The sequence below is a fragment of the Aedes aegypti genome, chromosome 3, assembly GCF_002204515.2.
Source record: "Aedes aegypti strain LVP_AGWG chromosome 3, AaegL5.0 Primary Assembly, whole genome shotgun sequence".
In the NCBI taxonomy this organism is placed as follows: Eukaryota; Metazoa; Arthropoda; class Insecta; order Diptera; family Culicidae; genus Aedes; species Aedes aegypti.
In genome coordinates this window covers 206,428,995-206,449,731 of record NC_035109.1, presented here as the reverse complement: position 1 = coordinate 206,449,731, position 20,737 = coordinate 206,428,995, and the positions used below count along the sequence as shown (strand labels likewise).

Genomic DNA, 20,737 nt, shown 5'->3' with positions numbered 1-20,737 from the left:
CTCCTTTCTTTGCGATTTGGAAGGAAACCTTGATTCCCCTAATGGAGTTCAAGATCTCCTGCCTAAATCCCGCAAATTCGGAACAACTGACCACGATAGGCGGCACTCTTTGCTTCCTCACTTGAATCAAAGAGCCTGGGCTAGAGGCTGCTTCGATTTGGTGTTCGGAAAATTTGTCTAGAGCATCGAACTGATTGCTCATTTCGATACAATTATTCATTTCACCCTTGGAAGAAACTTCGCATTCCGGGGAAGCGTCCTTTCTTCCATTCTTGCCACGTGTAGTGACAGTTTTAAAACCCACTTTTTTGGAAGGAAGTAGTGAATTCAGAGATTCACCCTTTCTTTTGTTAGTTGTTGATACCATGTTTAGTTAATAAACGAGAAAGACGTGACCTTCGAGAGGTTTTTTTTCCCAAGACGGTGTCCAAGAAGGATTACCACCGCTAGCTTTCGCCAACGGGTCCAACGAAAAATCGAAGGCACGGGTCCAAACAAGGATCGTAAAGAGATCAATAGTAGAAAAAATAGTACTGAAAAGTACTGTTTAAGTAGCACTAAAAAGTACCGTTTTTTATGTTAGCACTGAAAAGTACTGTTTGTGTAGCACTGAAAAGTACTGTTTTATTGCTTTAGGTAGTTTTTAAGAAAACTTCCAAGAGCAGAGAGAATTCGTGTACGCACAGCACGAAGGTACGATGCGCACTGAACGCGTTTTTTTAATTACTAAGTGTGGACAGGGATCAATATTGCATGTAGAAGCACTTAAGTGCTACGTTTATGCTACGTTCAGACTATAGCTGATATTACGCAACATAGGCTAACTTGATATAAAAGGTCATACATGTTATTTCCAGTGAAAACTAAATGTATGATATCTAATATCAAGAGAGTCTATATTACGTAATATAAGCTCTAGTCTTAACGTAGCATTAGATAGACAGAACACAATATTTTAAAATATCATAAAATTAACCATTGTGCTTTTTCATTTCCGTTTTCAGTCAAACGCGGTGGCAGTCGTGAAAAATATCCCAGAAAACAATGCTCGCCTGTGGAAAGTTAAACACTTGGTTGAAGTTCTTCCTATTCGTTTCCCGTATGGTGAACCTACAGAGGCCGATATAAGCTACACTTTCCTCAAAGAAAATGGTGATTGTGTCGTAGTGAAGGACATAACATCTCGTGAGGCTCGCAATGACCGGTTAGAAGCTGCCGTGAAGTATTCGAAAACCGAAGAGAGGATGGATGGCGAAACGTTGCGGAAGGATTCGCGACTGAAGTGGCTCAATGCGTGGTAGTAGATTTATGAAAGGATGTAAGAATATTAGCGATGATGCTGGATGACCAAAAAAATATGGTCATTAAAGCATATATGTTTGCATTGTTTAATTGATATTTGAATTTAGATGACCAGCCTACCCTATTAGGCTTTTTCAGCACGGTTACAAATCGTATGGCGAGTTTAAAAATTATAAAAACCGCTAAAGGATTTGTATCGTTGCTGATGATGCCTTTACTATTACCATATTTGTGAAGATAACGAGATTACTGTTTAGTGAATCGCTAATTTTATCATTATTTATAGTCTTTATATTCGATTATAAGCGCTTAACACTTAAATTTTATTCCGTACTTGAGGATATTGTACGGACTTTTCTACAGCTAGTTGATCAAGGTGCAACACTCAAATATTTTGTGCCAGTCTAAGAATATTCCCTTTTTGTTCATAACCAAAAGATTAGCAAGCTTTAAAAGTAGCTTTTGTGCCCAAAAGAGTAAAGCTTAAGTAAGTGTTGCGCAAGGTGCATAACCAAAGGCGAATGAACTGGACGCTTATAAAAAAATCGATAAGTTATGGAATTTTCCGCAAATTAACTTGTATCTGGTCCTTTGAATTTAGAAAACCCACCAATCAGGAAAAGCAGATCAGTGGAAAGTGTTTAGATTATTTTGAGTCCTCCAGAGCTGACCAATAAAATGATCGTACAAAAAAAAAACTGTACACGATTAGATGGAAATTACGTCGTAGCTTAAAGGCTCGAACAAGTTTATTGTGCGCGTTCCATTTTATTCTGATGGAGTCAGTGAAAGCGAAAGGATCATTTTCCGAGATTGTGAAGCTTTAATAGTAAAGTGAAGCCACAGTTATAAAGTGAGCTTTTAGATAATTTGGTGAACTTTTATTCGAATTCGAAGTAAGTTTGCGAGTTTTAAAAAGTTGCTCGATTTTAAATCTTTTGATTGAAGCTAAAGTGGAAACTTACAACTCAACTTTCACGGGCGGATACTGGGGTTAAAGACCGAAGTTTAGGGGGGTTTTCCTTTGCTGCTAAAACGTCTGCACTGAGTTGTGTTTCTGAGTGGACTGCTTGTCCGTATATTTTTCTTTTGGCTCGAACCCTTCGGTTCGCTTGCGCGCGTAGGGGAACGCGCGGTAAATGAACTGTCATTCGACATCATTAATCAAGGTATATCAATTTCAAGGTATACAACAATTCTTCTCCCTTAGAGAGCTTATGCTATATAATCAGAACTGATGAATAATCAAAAATAGAAAACTTATACAATAAATTTGTTTCAAATTCACATGAAATCTTTTTAACTGTAATTATGAATGACCATCCGAAACTAGTAATAAAAATCTTCCGAACGATTTGCTTTTCTCACTCGTTTAGACCGTCTGAGATCGAGTTCACCTGGTGTTCCGACCCTGCTGTCTGAATTCAGTCTCTTTCGCTTTCTAACTCCATTGGGAGCCTCGGGTAGCCTCACTTCCTCGTTAGAATTCGGTGGGCCTTCGCTCCTTGCTATATCCATATTCCCCTTCGGGTTTTCGCTACCACCGCTTCTCGTAATCACCACATTCGGCCTTTGCCTGGTTGCCTCATCTCCACAGATCCTAATTTGCTTCCGGTGCGCCATTGCGCTGACGCTTCCAATGGATATCTGTAAAATATTATGAGAGTACCATTTAATAAATGTGGCCTTTACCCAACGGGCATGATGGTGGGGATTATTATTCTTATACCACACTTCATCCCCAGCCATCAGATGGTCAATAGCATCATAAGAACGATCAGGAATTTTCCCGCTCTGATTTTCTGAAACCGTTTCATCATCTGGTTGTGGTATATCTAGTTGCTTTTTGTAGTGTTTCTTTGGATTCACTAAGTCTAATACAGTCTTTGGTTTATACGAAAATATTCGTTCAGACGGAAAATGTCCGTCTTTCGTCGAATTATAATTTCTAAAATTAAATAGGAAATAATTTATCTGGTTTTCCAGATCCAACTCCTTCATATCAGGATCCATTAGGAATCTCTTAAGAACCTCTTTAACCGTTCTAACGAGCCTTTCGGCTTGTCCATTACTTGATGGGTTGTATGGTGGGCTTTTGAACACTCTAATACCTTGCTTTTCTAGGAAGTTTACAAAACTGTAGGAGTTGAAAGGAGGACCATTGTCCGACACTATTACATCTGGCAATCCAAATCTTGCAAAATATGCAATTAATTTCTTCAAAACCTTGTTGCTATCTGTACCATTTTTCATCCATTCTATTTCCAACCATTTGGAAAAGCTATCAACCATTAGTAAAAACGTGTGATGCTCAAAAAAGAAGAAATCTATATGAATTCTACTGAAAGGTCTTGTCGTTGGTGTCCATTTGGATTGCTCTGTTTGCTCATGGGATGTTGCCATACTGTTACATGCATCACATTCTGCTACATATTTATCAATATCGGCATTTATTCCAAACCAATAAACCATTCGCCGTGCTAGTTGTTTCATTTTGATGACTCCAGCATGATTTGCATGTAAAAGTGACAAAATTTGCTTTTGATAAATCTGAGGTATAATGACCCTTTCCATGTAGAGAAGACAATCGTCAATCAATTCAAGCTCAAAACAATTAGAATAGACATCTGCGAAAGGTTTATCAACTCTATCAGGCCAGCCATTCTGCATGTAACTCATAACCTGCTGTAAAAAATCGTCATCTTTAGTTGCAGTAGCTATCATTTTTGAATCGATTGGTATTTCTTTGCTAAAGTTTATGCTTTTTATTACCTCTGTGTCTAACTCTCTAGGAACATCCTGTGGCAAAGGGAATCTCGAACAGAAATCCGCATTTCCCAATTTATGTGAAGGCCTGTATATTATATCGAAATCGTATATAGATAGATCAAGTATTAACCGTTGTAGTCTCGTCACATAAATCGAATTTTTCCCTTCTTTTCCGAAAATTCCTACTAAGGGCTTATGGTCTGTGTAAACAGTAAAGTGTTGCCCATATAAATATTTGTGAAACTTTTTAATTGTACACACTAAGGCTAGTGCCTCCAAATGTAAGATAGGGTACTTTTTTTGCGCTGAATTTAGAGAAAATGACGTAAAGCTTATAGGTTTTTCAACTTCGTCTACCACATGTGCTATTAAACCCCCTAACCCGTAGCTTGAGGCATCTGAAATAACTACTATCTGTTTTTTTGGGTCATAAAACTCTAGAAAATTGGCTTGTATTAGCAGATTTTTGCTTTCCACAAAGGCCTTCTGACAATTGTCATCCCACACGTATCGAACATTACTTTTAAGTAAATTGTATAGAAAATATAACTTAGTGGACAGGTTTGGAATAAATTTATGGTAATAATTTATCAGTCCAAGAAACGACTTCAATTCCGATTCATTTTTCGGCGCCTTTGCTTTCTCTATGGTCAATATCTTGTCCGGGCAGGGCTTGAGTCCTTTTCCACTTATAACATGCCCCAAATGTGTGAGCTCTTTTACAAAAAATTTGCACTTTTCTAAATTGACTTTAATATTAGCATTAGCTAAACGCTCCAACACAGCTAGTAGTTTGCTCTTACATTCATCAACGGTCTTTCCGGCAATTAAAACGTCATCTAAGTAGCAAGAAACGTTCTCAATTCCCTCCAAAACTTTATCCATAACTTGTTGGAAAATAGATGCACTTGAAGATGCTCCCTGTGGTAAACGGTTATATTTATAGAGGCCTTTCATGGTATTGATGACTACATACTTTTTGGACCTTTCCGTCAATTCCAACTGTGTATATGCTCCTTCCAGATCCAGAGCACAGAAAATGTTACAACCAGATAAATTTGCAAAAATATCTTGTGCTGATGGCAGAGGATATGAATTTGGGACAATGGATTTGTTAATAGACACTTTACAATCAATTACTAATCTAATCTCGTCATTTTTCTTCATTACAATTATTATTGGTGAGGCCCATTCGCTCGTATCAATAGGTGTGATAACCTTTTCTTTCTCCAATTTATCCAAATAACTACCAACTTTGTCCCTTAATCTATAAGGAACGTCATAAGCTTTCTTGAAAATTGGAGTTTCGTCCTTTATAACCAATTCCGCCTTGAATCCGTTAATAGGGCGTGAAAAATTCTTAGTAAAAACATTGGAATACTTCATTTGAATGTCATCAAGAGCAATTTTGCCACCATCATCATTTAAGTTGTTTATTTTCAATGAATTTGTAAAATATTGTCTCCAATTCTGATAAAAAACGTCCAGCCATGTTCTGCCTAATAAAGGATAAAAATCATTTTCACAATCGAGAACCAATAATTGCATTAAAGCCTCTTTACCATTATATTTAACAAATACCGTTGCCTCTCCCTCAATTTTCAATTTTGCTCCGTTTACAACAATTAGTTGTTCACTATAATTACGCAAAGGATTGTTAAACTTCGACAAATATCGCTTTTTACTAATCACCGAAACTGATGCACCACAATCAACCTCCATTTCTAATTCTTTACCTTCAATATTGACATGTACCAGACAAGGATTACTTATTTTGTTTATAGACGTAACTAACATGCAGTGTAATTCACCTGAATCGCTTCCGATTTCTTCGTCCTCTGAATCCTGCGTCCGCATGCGCTCCAATAGTTCCGTGATATGTCTATCTGCTGATGGACCCGGTTTGTATGATTCCACCAGATTAACTGCATCCCTGTTCAGGTTTTTAAGCTTGAAACACTTCTTTTTTATATGGCCTTTTACCCCGCAGTAGTTACAAATCATTTGCGAGTAATCTGGCCGTTGCCATTGCCGTTGTCCAAAAACTTGATCATCTTGACGGGAGCTGCCCGCTCTAGAGCCATAGGCCATGCGTCCACCACGGAATGTATGCTGTGTTCTCTCATATGGCCTAAAACCTAAACGGCTCTTAACTGGACCTCTACTATTTCCCGCCATATCGTTACTTCCTGAAGTTTGATTCTGTCTAGCTAAATCGTAAAGCTTGGATAATCTTCTCATGGCCGTTCCCTCTTGGTCTCTTGAACCACCTTCCACCATTGCCACTAAATTTGGAAAATCTCTGTTATTTGGTTCGGCAGTTCCGGCATTTGCCCGAGCTACCTCCCATGTCGCAATAATTTTCTCTGCGTTTGACAACGACAACTTTTCCTCACTCAACAGCCTTTGCCTGAGATTTTTATCTTTAATACCTGCAATAATGCGATCTAGTATAGCAACTTCCTTAAAATTTGCAAAACCGCAAAACTCGGCTTGCAATTTGAGGCTTAGCACAAAATCTTCCGTTGATTCGTCTGGATTCTGCACCCTTGTGCTGAATTTATATCGCTGTACTAGATCAGGGTCTGTCTTATCTAGGCGGCTTTTGAGTTTGGACACAATGTCATCCAACTCAGCATCTTCAAAGTTACCCGCCGGATACAAAAGCTTAATTTCCGCAAAAATCACCGGCCCACTCATGGTTATAAAATATGCCATTTTGTCCTCATCTTTAATCTTGTTTACACGGAAGAAATATTTCATCCGTGTGAACCAATCGTTAAACGATGTTCCTTTACGGTATGGTTCCAGGGAAAAAGCCATACTTGTGGAAGCCATTTCTAAAAAAATCAAAAATTATAACAGTCGTAGAATTAATTGAATCAAAATCAAGGTAAATATCGCACAATTCACAAGGCAAAAATCGTGTTGTGTAGTCACATAAAGTTTCAACAAATCAATAGTTATGGAATGAGAACGAAAGAAAAAAAATACAGTAAGATTTCTAATTGTGAACCAAATAAGGGTTGTAACTCCACTTTAAGTAAAACTCCTGAGATTACTCACGTTTAGGTTGATACTTCCAATGCCACTCCTTGTGACTGCGAATGAATGGTAGGATCCAGTTCCTCGCACAGGGAGTGTCCGATTTCCTTCGGGAACGAACGTCAACGAAACCGTATCAATCCAGCTGTTTCCAAGCACCTTTGCGCTATATAGGAGATATTGGATAGCTAAATTATGTATCGCACCTTTGTTGCGCTAAATTTCAACCTGCTTAAACTAAAGAAAAGAAAATAGCCACTCTTAATACAATGTATGAGAAAACAATTAAAAGGAATAATAATCCGTTTTGTTTTTTTTTTTTCAATGGAACAAAAGATTGATTTTTGGACCACCCTATTCATTAACTGGGTATAGAAATGAAAAGGCCTTTTCGCCTTTGTGAGCTTCCAACTGACGCCACCCGATAAGATGGCCGAAACACTAAGAAAACGTTTTCTTTATATATTTCACTTTCGTAGCGTCAGTTTATACTCACAAATCCCAAACTCCGATTCTCACGGCAGCAATTTCGCCTCTACAATTCTGTAGCGATAACTCCACTGATGAGATGGGAATTTTCCGCTGCTTTGTCCTGCCTGCGACCCGTTCAGGTTGATGGTGCTGAACGCCGGCGCACTTTTTCTGCTCACTCGCGAGAAAAAACACCACTTTGCCTCGTCGTCACTTTTAAATCTTTTGATTGAAGCTAAAGTGGAAACTTACAACTCAACTTTCACGGGCGGATACTGGGGTTAAAGACCGAAGTTTAGGGGGGTTTTCCTTTGCTGCTAAAACGTCTGCACTGAGTTGTGTTTCTGAGTGGACTGCTTGTCCGTATATTTTTCTTTTGGCTCGAACCCTTCGGTTCGCTTGCGCGCGTAGGGGAACGCGCGGTAAATGAACTGTCATTCGACATCATTAATCAAGGTATATCAATTTCAAGGTATACAACACTCGAATAAATTTATTAATTTATTTGTCTAACAACTACCGAAAAGCAAAACATAACATATAATTTGCAATTGGATTATATGTAATGTTTAGCTTTTCGGTAGTTGTTAAACTTCCACTCGGCTGGTTAGCCGTAAACCACGATTCATAATTAAAAACAAGTATTTATCGAGCAACGGACTCATGTTCCGTAACCGGTCGTTTGAGAACGTCGCGACCCATTGGAAGCCCACGCAATAGAAACCTCAGCCAGTACAGTTGCTGGCTAGTGTTGTGTGCTATTTCATTACCTAAAAAAGAATGCGCTCTAGGGCTAGGCATTGGATATAAATAGAAAGCGTTGTGTTTGGATGGGCATCTAATTCTTCCGAAAGAGGTGCACTTTGCGAAAAAGGACCACGTGATTATTGAGCTGAAATCGAGGATAGTCCTCGTGTACCAATGCGAAGTCTCTTCCGGCGTATAGCCGAAGATTGTGCCGGCTAGTGAGCCATTGTGGGTGGAAAATTCTCGTCTGACAAAAAGCTTTCTACCAAATCATCAAGTTCAGACGTGAACTTGTGCCCAAGTGTGTGCCCGACTTGTAGATCCAAAATCGAGCAGTGTTTTTCGACGATCGGACTCGTTTCACCAAAATGTGAGGCGTAGAGCAAAATCAACCCGCTCTAACTCCACCAACCTCAAGGGACGCCTCTACCCTGATGATCGTGCCCACGCGCGAGTCAACTGACTAGCACACGTTTCGAATTTGAATCCGAAGCTTTGCTGCCGTCGAGGGACGAATAGGGGAAAGTGGAGCAGTTTGGCCACCTTAAGGAAAAGTTGATAAAAGTGCTGAAAGTATTATGAATTTTTGAAATGTTTGCATGATTTCCAACAATTTTTAGATGCATACACTAGATCCGCATGATTTCCTTTGCCTTTTGCTCGGAGGAATGATTGATTTTTCAAAATTTGTCATTTTTCGAGTGGACTTTTTCTGATGGGGTGATATAAGCACCCTATTTTCTATTGCAACATAATCTCATATAATCTAAAAATTCAATTATGCTGTTACTACACTTGAAAGTTATTAGTATTTCTAAACACTCCGTGCAAGAAGACATAATTTTATAAGAACTTTCTAACAGTCAAACTTCATCATTTTGAAATGATGAAATTTAAAAGAGCCATTCGAGGCAATATGGACAGTTCTTTCGAACATCATTTATTTATTTTTCTTTGAGTTTTGAACACTGACTTATAACATGCCTATTGCTTCATTTCCTCATAAGCTTTGGGATTGCATGTTATTTCAGATGAAATTTCAAGAATTTATGCAGTTTTCAAGGGGTGCTCATTCCACCCCATTGGCCAAACCGCCCCGACTACCCCTAAGCCATCGCCGTTGGAGCACCTACGCCTATGATGTTCTAAGGTCAGATCCAATCTAGCTTTGAGTTCCTATTGACTGGAAGAATCCGAAAAGTGTAAACAGAATAAGCTAAATGAGTTAAATGCGTGACGTCATCAGTTACTAGGTTTTATTTGAATATTCACAATAGATTAGATAGAATAATTCATGAGAGCTTGCATACTTTTTGAATAGGTCCTATGCAAAAAACTTTTTATTTTTTTTTTTTCAATGAATTCGTTTATATTTAATTTAGTTTATGATAATTATTTCGAGTTCGGATTAGAAACGACTCCACTTTTCTTTTACGTTTATTATTTGTTATTATCTAGATTTGTTGATTTGTTGGTCCTTTAAGTTAAGACTTTTTCTGCCGCTCAGTTTTGGTTGACTTTTCCTTTTCTTTTTTGGTTTAGTTTCCGGGTTTCAGTTGGTTTAAATTTCCATTCATTTTTCCTTTCGTGTGTGCCATTTTGGTGAGTTTTTACTTCTGCGTTAAACTATTTGCGACCTGCCCTGAGAATGGTGGTCTCATACAGGGCTTGGACAGAGTAACTATCCTTCGGTAATTGAAGGTAGCGCTAAAGCCGTTGCTTGAGGAGCAGAGAAGAACGTTACAAAGGTAAGACCCTACAGCGGCCTACACTTTGTGAAAAGGACTATCGAAATAAGGTACACTCAGAAATAAAAATAGTCAAAGAATTACTAAAGTTTATGCATTAATGACTATTTTCTATCTGCCTCTCTATCATTCTGGTGTGAATTTCTGCAAAGCATCGCTATGCTTCAACCCAGGCAAATGGAATAAAATTCCCTGCAGAATGAAAGAGAGGCAGATAGAAAATAGTCATAAATTACTAAAATTTAGTAATTCTGTGACTACCCGTGTTTCTGAGTGTACCACTTTGTAATGTACTCTTCCACAATACAGTTGTTGTGGAAGCGATGTAGGTACGATAGACAAACAGTTTCAACACTAAATAAATCGCACTCGCTCGCTCCGCGTGTGTAGGAACATGAGATGGATAGATAATGGTTATGAAAGGGGTCCGCGTGGTCTGTAGGGATTTGAATTCTAAACTTATAATCAACTCAGATATTGGGTCACCAAGTGGCTCGGTAGCTTAGTTGGTAAAGCGCTCGTCTAGCATACAAGAGTCCTGGGTTCAAATCCCAGCCGAGCACGTGGATTTTTTCATAATTTCACCCATAATTTGTCCATCTTTACTACGTGTAATGAGTTAATTAACTTGTAATTTGTTTTTATCCCTTTCTTTCCCATGGTAGCTTCAGAGCTCCATTTGAGACAAACCGAATTAGATGAATACTTGAAATAGTTAACATAATATGATTATATACTCATCAGATTAATCCAAAAGTTTCAATAGTAAAACTACTGATAAACAATTAATTTACTATTTAAAAAAAACAATCGTTTTTTTTTTAAATTTACATTTGCAACATTGTTTGTTGAAGTACTATTTGTAAAAATGCTTTTTTCGTAAAGAAATTGTTCGATCGAAGTCGTGAGAAAGAGAGGGTTAACCTTCGGACTGTCGTGCTGTTGTACTCTGTAAATACAAGATTATTTTTTCAATCAATTTTGCATTTGATACAAATTGTATGGCTCCCAATAAAAACAAATCAATCTTCTATGAATTCAAGCGTGTGCTAGGATAAGGGCGTAAGTCGCATGATCGATTTCTTCTCATCGATCCTCTCTTCTGTGACAAAAGGGACAAGATGCAAAATTGTCAGAATTGTTTCACTTCAGACCGCTTGATAGTGATGTAATCTTGCGTCCTAAAGTGAAAAAATGCTGACAAATTTGCATCTTGCACTTTTATTCACACATGCTGTGAACTAGACTATCGAAATTCATACATTTTGCCTTATGAAAGGTGGAACGGTTATTGCAATACGAACGCTTTATGTATCGTTTAGCATCAACTCACATCAAGGCATCGATAGGCGCGTGGTGTACGCACGGGCCTAACGATCGCAAAGTCCTTGATTCGATTCCAGGTTGCCGTGAGAACATTTTTATGTTTTCAAATTTTGGTTTCATAATGCAAAGCTATGAATTTCAACCTTTTGATTTATTGTGGCGAATTCTTATGAAAATTCATATGTATTTCGATAGTCCATTTGCCTAAGTGCAGAAAAGAGAATCGATGAAGAGAAATCGATCTTGCGACTTATGCCCTTATTCTAGCACACACTTGAATTATGTTATTTTAAAAAAGACACGGACACGTTAATGTTTCCAGTGGACATTTTGCCTTTTGAAGGAAGCACTACACTACACTGAGGAAAAAATCTCGCATGATTTCCATAAAATCACACTTATTAACGCGTTTTTTATTTTTTTTTGTAGGTTCATAAGACACTTGTGTATTTCATACGACGAGATTGAGATTTATACGACTAGTATAATGATTTCATAACTATCAATTGTCAATGTCATAAGAAAGCTTATGAACCCCATTGCTCATCATTGTGAAAAACCACGAGAGGCAAATTTTCTCGGTCAGGCATTTCACTATAAGAAATTCAATATGGCTTCCGAAATTGACACTTGTTTGCTGATTTTCCGCTGGCTAATTGCGTTTTAAATGCATTAAAGGGTAAATATTTTCTACTAGTGGTCCCGGCAAACTTCGTCTTGCCATCAAGTAGGCTGTTGAAAAATGTCTTGAAAATGACAGATTAGATTTCTCCTGTTTTCCCGACCATTCCAAACACATTCATAGACTTTTTCCTCGCACGAACACATCGCATCCCCTGTCGAATACAACAATGAAATAATTATGCAAATCTGTTGACCCGTTCTAAAGCCATTTCATGACATACGAACACCATTCCATTTTTATTTATATAGAAGATAGAAGATTTGTCATCAAATCCACTGTTACTAATACTTTATTTTTAGATTGTGAAATTAGATCCGAGTAGCAAGATTGTTGTATGAAAATTGAAGACAATTTGTATGACGCGTAAGAAATCCGAAACCCCCTCATCCATCAATCCCTTCGTAATTCATTGACCGCCCCTAACGTAAAACCTGCACCAACTGAAGCGTTCTTCACAACTTTTCTCAATATTTTTTCGCGGCTATGATACTGCTTCTCGTTAAAAATAGGTAACCTAATTCGAGAAAATCGAATTTTCATCTACTTTGTCGTATATCGCAACTCGATTCTTATGCTTACATTAAAGTGCTTTAATCGAATTGCGGCGTGACAAAATGGATGAAAATTTGATTTTCGCAAGTTGACTATTTTTAAATGCGGATTAGTATAATTCATATATTGAAAATTATAATCTAATGGGAAGTATGCACTTCAACAGAAAAGTAATCTCCTATTTCGATGCGTGGAAAATTTCTTGCAAGAAATGCTCAAGAAAAGCATTTTTCTTTGATTGCAGTACGCAGTTGAAAAGAAATGTCATATAAAATGGAACTCGCTGTTGAAAATTTCTTGAGCATTTATTGCGCAGAAATTTTTGTTGAGCTAAACAGCATACCTAGCTTAAAGCTCAAATTACACAAAATAGTCTTATGAAACCAAGAATGGAATAGAACCTTAATTCTATTGGAAGTACACAAAGACAATTCCAATTCCAGGATAGCTTATTGAGTACAAATAAAACAAGCTAGTCCATTCCTTTGCAGACAGCTACTGACTGATAACTCAACTAGCAACTGCTGTTCCTTCTACAATTCATTTCCACTAAGCACAACATAACATACCTCTAAATACTACCACCGACGATTCCCGTATATTCTACCTACGGGTGCGACACTACAACCTCAACACTCCTACTTAGTGTCGTCAACCGGATTGCTCCTCCTGTCGCCAAGCTCCTCGTCCAGTTCCACAAAGCTGTTCCAGGTTCTACCATTTCGTCCATCACAAAGGTCGTCCAGGTTCTACCTTCCGAAGATCACGAAGCTCCTTCTACTTATCCACCACGAAGTTCAGGTTCTACCTCCTAACGGATCACTACCTTCCGAGGACCACGAAGCTCCTCCTCAACTCGAGCCCTGTACAAGTGGTCCGACCAGCCAGCAGCTCCTCCTACGGATCCCGTGCGGCTTATGGGGCCGATCCTCCTGTAGGGCACACTCGCAGATGAACCGTTCCTGGGCCATAACCTATTGGAAGTACACAAAGACAATTCCAATTCCAGGATAGCTTATTTCAAACACAAAGAAAACAAGCTGCTCCATTCTCTCCGCAGACAGCTACTAACTGATAACTCAACTAGCAACTGCTGTTCCTTTTATTTCATCCAGGTATCTACAATTCATTTCCACTAAGCACAACATAACATACCTCTAAATACTACCACCGACGATTCCCGTATATTCTACCTACGGGTGCGATACTACAATCTCAACAAATTCATAAGACTATCTATGGATTTTGTTATTTATTTATTTATTTATTTATTTATTTATTTATTTATTTATTTATTTATTTATTTATTTATTTATTTATTTATTTATTTATTTATTTATTTATTTATTTATTTATTTATTTATTTATTTATTTATTTATTTATTTATTTAGTTATTTGTTTACATACACCGTCTTCGTTTACAACGCACAGACTGAAAATTATATACTAACATTAATCTAAAGTTCTCTTAATCTATTACTAAAAACAGTTTTAGACAAATAATTAAAATCAAATAACTCTGCAACATCATTGAACGAACGAAGACACACATAAAATGGATTGTTACTACCGTGGTAGGTTCTGTTGTACGGAATGACCAAAAACGGTGAGTAACGAAATTGCCGAGGAGGAACGTTTATGGGAATCTGTTCCAGTAGTTCGGGACAGTCGATATTTCCGGTCAGCAGGTCGAAAATCAGCATCCTTTGTTGATGCGTGCGCCTTGTGGATAGCGCTTCCAGCTTTATTAGTGGGCACCGGTCTGACTAGTGAGGTAGATTTACTGGATCCCTCCAAGGAAGATCCCGCAGTGCAAAACGCAAGAACTTTTTCTGTACTCGCTCGATCGTAAGTATGTGCGTAACATATTGTGGACACCAGACTGGAGCAAAGTATTCGAGAGTGCTTCGCACCATTGAGCAAAACAGGGTTTTCAAAGCATAAATGTCGGTAAAGCTGTAGGCATGACGCCGAATGAATCCGAGTGTTGAGAAGGCTTTTGCCGTTATAATGCCTATATGCTCAGTGAAACGTAGCTTGGAATCTATTGTCACGCCCAAATCGCATATTGAATGCACTTGATACAGCTGTTGCACCCATAGTGTAGTTATGCAGAAATAAATTCTCGCGTCTACAGAATGAAATGATTTTGCATTTCTTACTGTTCACGTTCATGCCGTTGTTATCGCACCATATTAGCACGTTGTTGACGTCCTCCTGTAAGGCTTCGCAGTCGGCTACGGAGAGAATGACACGAAACAATTTAAGATCATCCGCAAAAGAGAGTTTGGATGACGAAATCAAGTTGCCCAAGTCGTTCACGAAGATGTTGAATAGTAGTGGTCCTAACACACTGCCTTGAGGAACACCAGATGTTATAGCGAAGGTCCGCGAGCGTACGTTGTTGACAACCGCAAAAGCTGCACGATCCGTGAGATAGGAAAAATTCCATTGTGCAATCCAGGCTGGAAATCCGATATATTTCATTTTTTCGACTATTAGGACGTGCGGAACGGTGTCGAAAGCCTTAGCAAAATCGATATAGATGGAGTCTTGCCGTCTTGCTGCCAGTTCCGTAGACAACGTCATGTCAATGCTGGTTCATAAGATCATCTTACTAAATTCCTACAAGGTGTGTTATTGAAACAGCATCTGCCGAAAATCATACTATGGTCTTACGAGTTTCAAAGATTTTTCTTGTGTCGTAATTCCATAAGCAAATCTTATGACAGTCTTACGTCCGTTTTCGTCAGTGTAGACAACGGGCTAGCATGCAACGCCCAGTGGCACAGTCGAAAAACATTCCTGACGAGAAGTTTTCCGGTTTGAGGCGGGAATCGAACCCACACTCCTTATAGCACGATGGGGCTAAATGCCTGGTGACACTACCGAATGGCTACGAAACCCACAAATTGTACATTTGTGTAGAAACATTGTAACATTTTTCCTGCTGGACGGAAAAATAACCTAAAACTACTATTGGAAAGTTAGAAAACCGTAGAATTTTTTTTGGTATACTCAAAACCGACTAAAATGTCACCTACCCCATTGCGTTTGGGCTCCTCAATTTGAAACTGGTAGGGTAACGTATATAACTTGGACATGCATATAATTTGGACAGGCTGGTCGTTCTGTGCTCATTTCCATTGAGACGGTGAGGAATATATGTATGGGAAATCATGTATTGCATTATCAATACATTATGCTACTTATTAATGATGACAATTTTCATACCAATTCTGAATTGGCTTCAAAAATATCAAAATTGTAAATTGTATCAACAGAACATCTGTGAAACCTACGAATGCAAGAGGATGTACATTTCATGAACATACATACATTATTACATTGCATTAATAGCGCTCAGAATTGGCATTCGTAAAAAGTTTAAAAGTTTCAATATGATAAAATATGTCTAAAATTGAAGCTTCTTCTTCTTCTTCTGCTTGGCATTAACGTCCCCACTGAGACAGAACTGGCTTCTCAGCTCAGTGTTCTTATGAGCACTTCCACAGTTATTAACTGAGAGCTTTCTTTGCCTAAGTTGCCATTTTTGCATTCGTATATCGTTTAGCAGGTACGATTATACTCTATGCCCAGGGAAGTCAAGGAAGTTTCCATTACGAAAAGATCCTGGACCGACCGGGAATCAAACCCAGACACCTTCAGCATGGCTTTGCTTTGTAGCCGCGGACTCTAACCACTCGGCTAAGGAAGGCCCCATAATTGAAGCTAAGTTCATCTAAAATCTCAACATGAGTATATAAGGTATAAATTAGGTGATGTCCAAAATAGATTACGGTTTTTGTTCAGTTGATATAATTTGGTCATCTGATGATATTCGCTTGCATTATATGAAATTATTGATTATCACTAATTTACACATCCAATAAGCGAAAAAATGCATAAGTCACATATAAACTCTTAAAACTTTATGATATGATCGTCTTTTTAAGAAACAATTGTATGGATATTGAGATAACGCCCCTGTCCAAATTATATTTGCATCAGGGTGTCCAAAATGTATATATTTGGTGTCCGAAATGTATAACAGACAGGCCGCTTAAAAACGCTATTTTGGAAACTAATGCTACAGTTTGTAAACTTTTTCTTTTCAGAAACTCAAAGTACAATGAGACATTAAGCATATAAGTGACATAACGTTATAAAACATTAGTATCTAATGCAGTTATTCAATCGCCGCTTCCAGACATATCCTTAGCCTGTCAAAAATACATAATTTACTAAGGGGTGGATCACTCCTGATGCATCTGATGTATCGAGGAAATATGATGCATTGAAATGCATTTAAATGCACACTTTCAGAAAATTTGCAAATCATGGCTTGCTCAGCATCGAATTGGTGTTGTCCTTGTCAAAGTGTCAAACTTGTTATTCCTGAAATTGCGAAGAGCTGATATCCCTTTCCAAGAGTTGATAGATTTCGTAATACTTCCAGATTATCGACGTTGGGGTATCGAATTCGAATACTAGTGAAATAAAGTTCTAAATCTGGTACCTTCGAAGATATCTCTTGTGTAAGCGTCCGCTTTGAAATAGAAAGTAAATCACCGTATTTTTCAGATTGTGTCAATGCTTCATTTCACAGTCACCAGATGCCGCCCGTTATGATCTGTACTAATTGTATATTCTAGGTTTAAAACTGGGCAAATTATAGGAGCAAGCGTAAAAAAAGCCAGCGCACGTTTCCCAACCGGGTGTTTGCGGACCTCTGACTTAGCTGAAATTATGCGGAAACCGTATCTTTTAAATAATGTTTTTGATATGTTCAATCCGCCCACCTAATAAACACAAGAACTTGCTGAATAATGGGAAAGAAAATTATTGATTTCAAGTGTCCTTCGTACTTCCAACAGAGCAACCAATTTATTTTGTCAAAAATTTCGATTTTTATTTAGATGTTTTTATTAGAGTGGATGCTGGCTCCATAGCCGTCGCCTAACAGACTGTGGCCTTGCTGGAAATGGGTTTCTGACTACTCCTGCTTGCAAAAATGTAGTTTCCTCTCCGTATGGAAGCAAGACAAAGTTCATGATTACAGAATTCCTCAACACAATGCCTCAAATATCAGATTTGCGTAATGATTAGGCATCAAATGCGAATTGAAAAGTATTTTTCTGGTTCAACAGGCTACTTGCTTGATATTCTGAAATAAATAACGTTTAGCTTTGAATTTCAATTAGAAAGAACCAACCATTTTGAAACTTTCACAACAAACAATTATGCGTTGCTATAGAAGGATACGTTGATAAGTTGTTCTAGTTAATGTCAAAGCTAAGTTGATGGGAATGTTGAAAAAATGCATTTGATGCAAATAAATGTACATTTGATGTACACTGAAGAAGTGATCCACCCCTTGTAATTTACCCTATAGGGTAAATTATGTAATTTGGACAGGCTAAGGATATATATATATTATTAAATCCAAATAATTTCGAAACTTGGAATCTTAAGTTGTTCTGGAGGTGGAGCGCTATCTATACTCTATAATGGTACATCATTTAATTTAAACATTTGGAGATTTTTATTATCATTGCGTTGGTATATCGACATTTTTAGATAATCGCATTCCGTTGATTTTTCTTGCAGAGCATAATAATAGAAGGGATGGTACACAAATTATGTCACGCTAAATTTCAACTTTTTGGACCACCTCCCCCCCCCCCCCCCCCCGTTGTCACACTTTTTGTATGAGTCCTCCGAAAATTTTGTATGGCTTGTCACGCTTGGGTCAACCCCCTCCCCCCCTTAGAGCGTGACGTAATTTGTGCATGACCCCGAATCTGGGCAAAAATAGACGAGCGGAGAGAAATACTAACGCACACTTTTTTGCAAGGGATTGCTAAGAGTATCTTTTTCTGTTGCTTCTTATAAAACGATAGCGGAGCTCACCCATACGAATGTGCACATCAACAAAGTAGCTGGTGCAAATGTGGGGAAATGAACCACGGCACACAAATTCAACGCATTACTTGCGTTTCATTCTGAAGAAACTGATTTACACTTTCTTTTTATGTCTGTTACCTATGGTTTGATTTTCTGAAGAAACATTTGCTTTTCTGCAGCTCATCACCAGCTTTAGCAGATTTCGTTGCGCTTCATGCGTTTTGTACTGTTTTCTCTCGTTGGAAAAGGTAAACATCCGAAACATATAGGTGTGTGAGTGGAGTTTGACTCTGGAGTATAAATTATGCTCCCGATAAGGAGGCACAGCTCAAGCTGTCAAATTCCATCACACAGGCAAATAAATTAACGAATTTCATAAATTTTCCCTTATGAAGTGTTGAAAAATCTATAAAAACCTATTTCAGAAGGCTAATATGGATTTCATACCGTTGAAATGATAATCATAATTGATAACATAGTTAATTATAATGAACGTTCACAAATTTCATTGCGCGCCTTATGATTTCCATTGATGTCATTAGTCATATTCTTAATGATACCATCTTTCATAAGGCTATTATGGATTTCATATTAGTTCAATGAAAACCATAATGGCGAAGCATGTTATACCTCATTAACGTATATCAATTTCATTAAGCCACCTTATGAAGCACATAGCTCTCATTAGTGTGAAAAACTCATAAGGTTGTTATTATGAAAATTTACAAATGGAAGCAATAATTGGACGCTGATTGCGGATTCAATTACTGAAGCTATTACTATTTTTTGAATATTTTAAAAGGTAATAAGTTGGTAATTTTTCAGATAATTTGAATTAATACGGAATTGAATTTTCAGGTAGAATTTCGACTGCTGCTCTCCGTGATCGTTGACATCCCACATACTGCAGTCCACTTTTTTAGAAGTCTAGTTATGGGGCAGGAAGTTCGGAAATCGAAAAAAATAAAAACAAAAGAACATATATACAGATTAATAAAAAGAAAGTAATGGTTCAATTCAATTGCATATTATATTAAAATCTATTTTGTTTTAGAAAAAGGCTTAACCAACGTTTAGAAATCGAGTTTTCATTTTTCGCCGCGTCACTGCTCGAGCAATAGTACCATAATATGGTACTATATTATTGTACTTTACTGCATAATACGCATATTATTATTCTAAATCGAGCAGCAACACGACAAAGTAGGTGGTTCAAACCGCCATCTGCCACCCGAGCTCTCTTGTCCACTAAGCTCCTCCTGGCATCGAGCTCCAGCTACCGAACTCTTCCTAGTCGAGCTTCTCCTGACCAGCTGCATCATCGTCAACCGCGCCGTCCTCTGAGCTCCTTCTGACTTCCGAGTTCCTCCAGCTGTTTCATGCTCGTCGTCCGATCAGCCAGCATCCGCACCTTCAGCCTCGTTCTCAGCATCTTGGCCTCCAACTCTTGGGAACCTCGTCCAAGCCACCTCCCGTCCAGACTCCACCTTCCGTCCAGGCTCTATCTCCTCACCGAGATTCTGCCTCCTCGTCTAGGCCATGTCTCATCGTCCAGGTGCTTCCTCGTGGTCCCTCATTGAAGCCGCCTCAGCGTCCTCCAGGCGTTCCTGGGCCCATAACCTGTTGAAAATAAAACGACTAAACAAAACAAGGCTATTCGCTCCACACCGCAGGCTACTGACTGATATCGCTACCAGCCAGCTCCTCTCTTAATTCGATTTTTAAACGTTAGGTAATCAATAACCTAATATAAATTAAATGAACGCATTGGATATTCTGTTAATATTTAAAATGAAATATATTGTTCACGAGGTATAAAAAACGAATGAAGAAATAATAATTAGTGGTATAAAAAGTAATGTAGTTTATACTACTGAAAGAAGAAATTCTTAAATTATCATATCAATGTTCATAAGGCTGTTTTATGACATAAGCAAGACACCACATTGGCATGATTCAGATCATTTCATAAGGTGAATGAATGAAATACATACCGATTTCTTGTGGCAAATAAACATAAGGGAAAACAATGGATATTCATAGTATTTTTGCCTGAGTGATGGTGAAAAAATAGGACGTCATCCCTCTGCTTTTTTGAGACGGTCTACTGTATAAACCTTGGTTTTAATGCAACACCCCTGACGTGTCAGTCTAAATGCGCTCGTTGATAGAATCCATGCAGAA

The 20,737-nt window shown here is 38.1% G+C and overlaps 1 protein-coding gene across 1 annotated transcript in view; it reads left to right on the top strand.

Moving 5' to 3' along the window:
- The window catches only part of LOC5564784 (39S ribosomal protein L30, mitochondrial), a 29,493-nt gene extending 28,101 nt beyond the window's left edge, over positions 1–1,392 (top strand). The window contains exon 3 of the mRNA XM_001649064.2: positions 1,005–1,392. Within this exon, the coding sequence (XP_001649114.1) occupies positions 1,005–1,301 (297 nt within the window). The 3' untranslated portion in view covers positions 1,302–1,392. The remainder of the gene's footprint in view (positions 1–1,004) is intronic.
- The last annotated feature ends 19,345 nt before the right edge of the window (positions 1,393–20,737 follow it).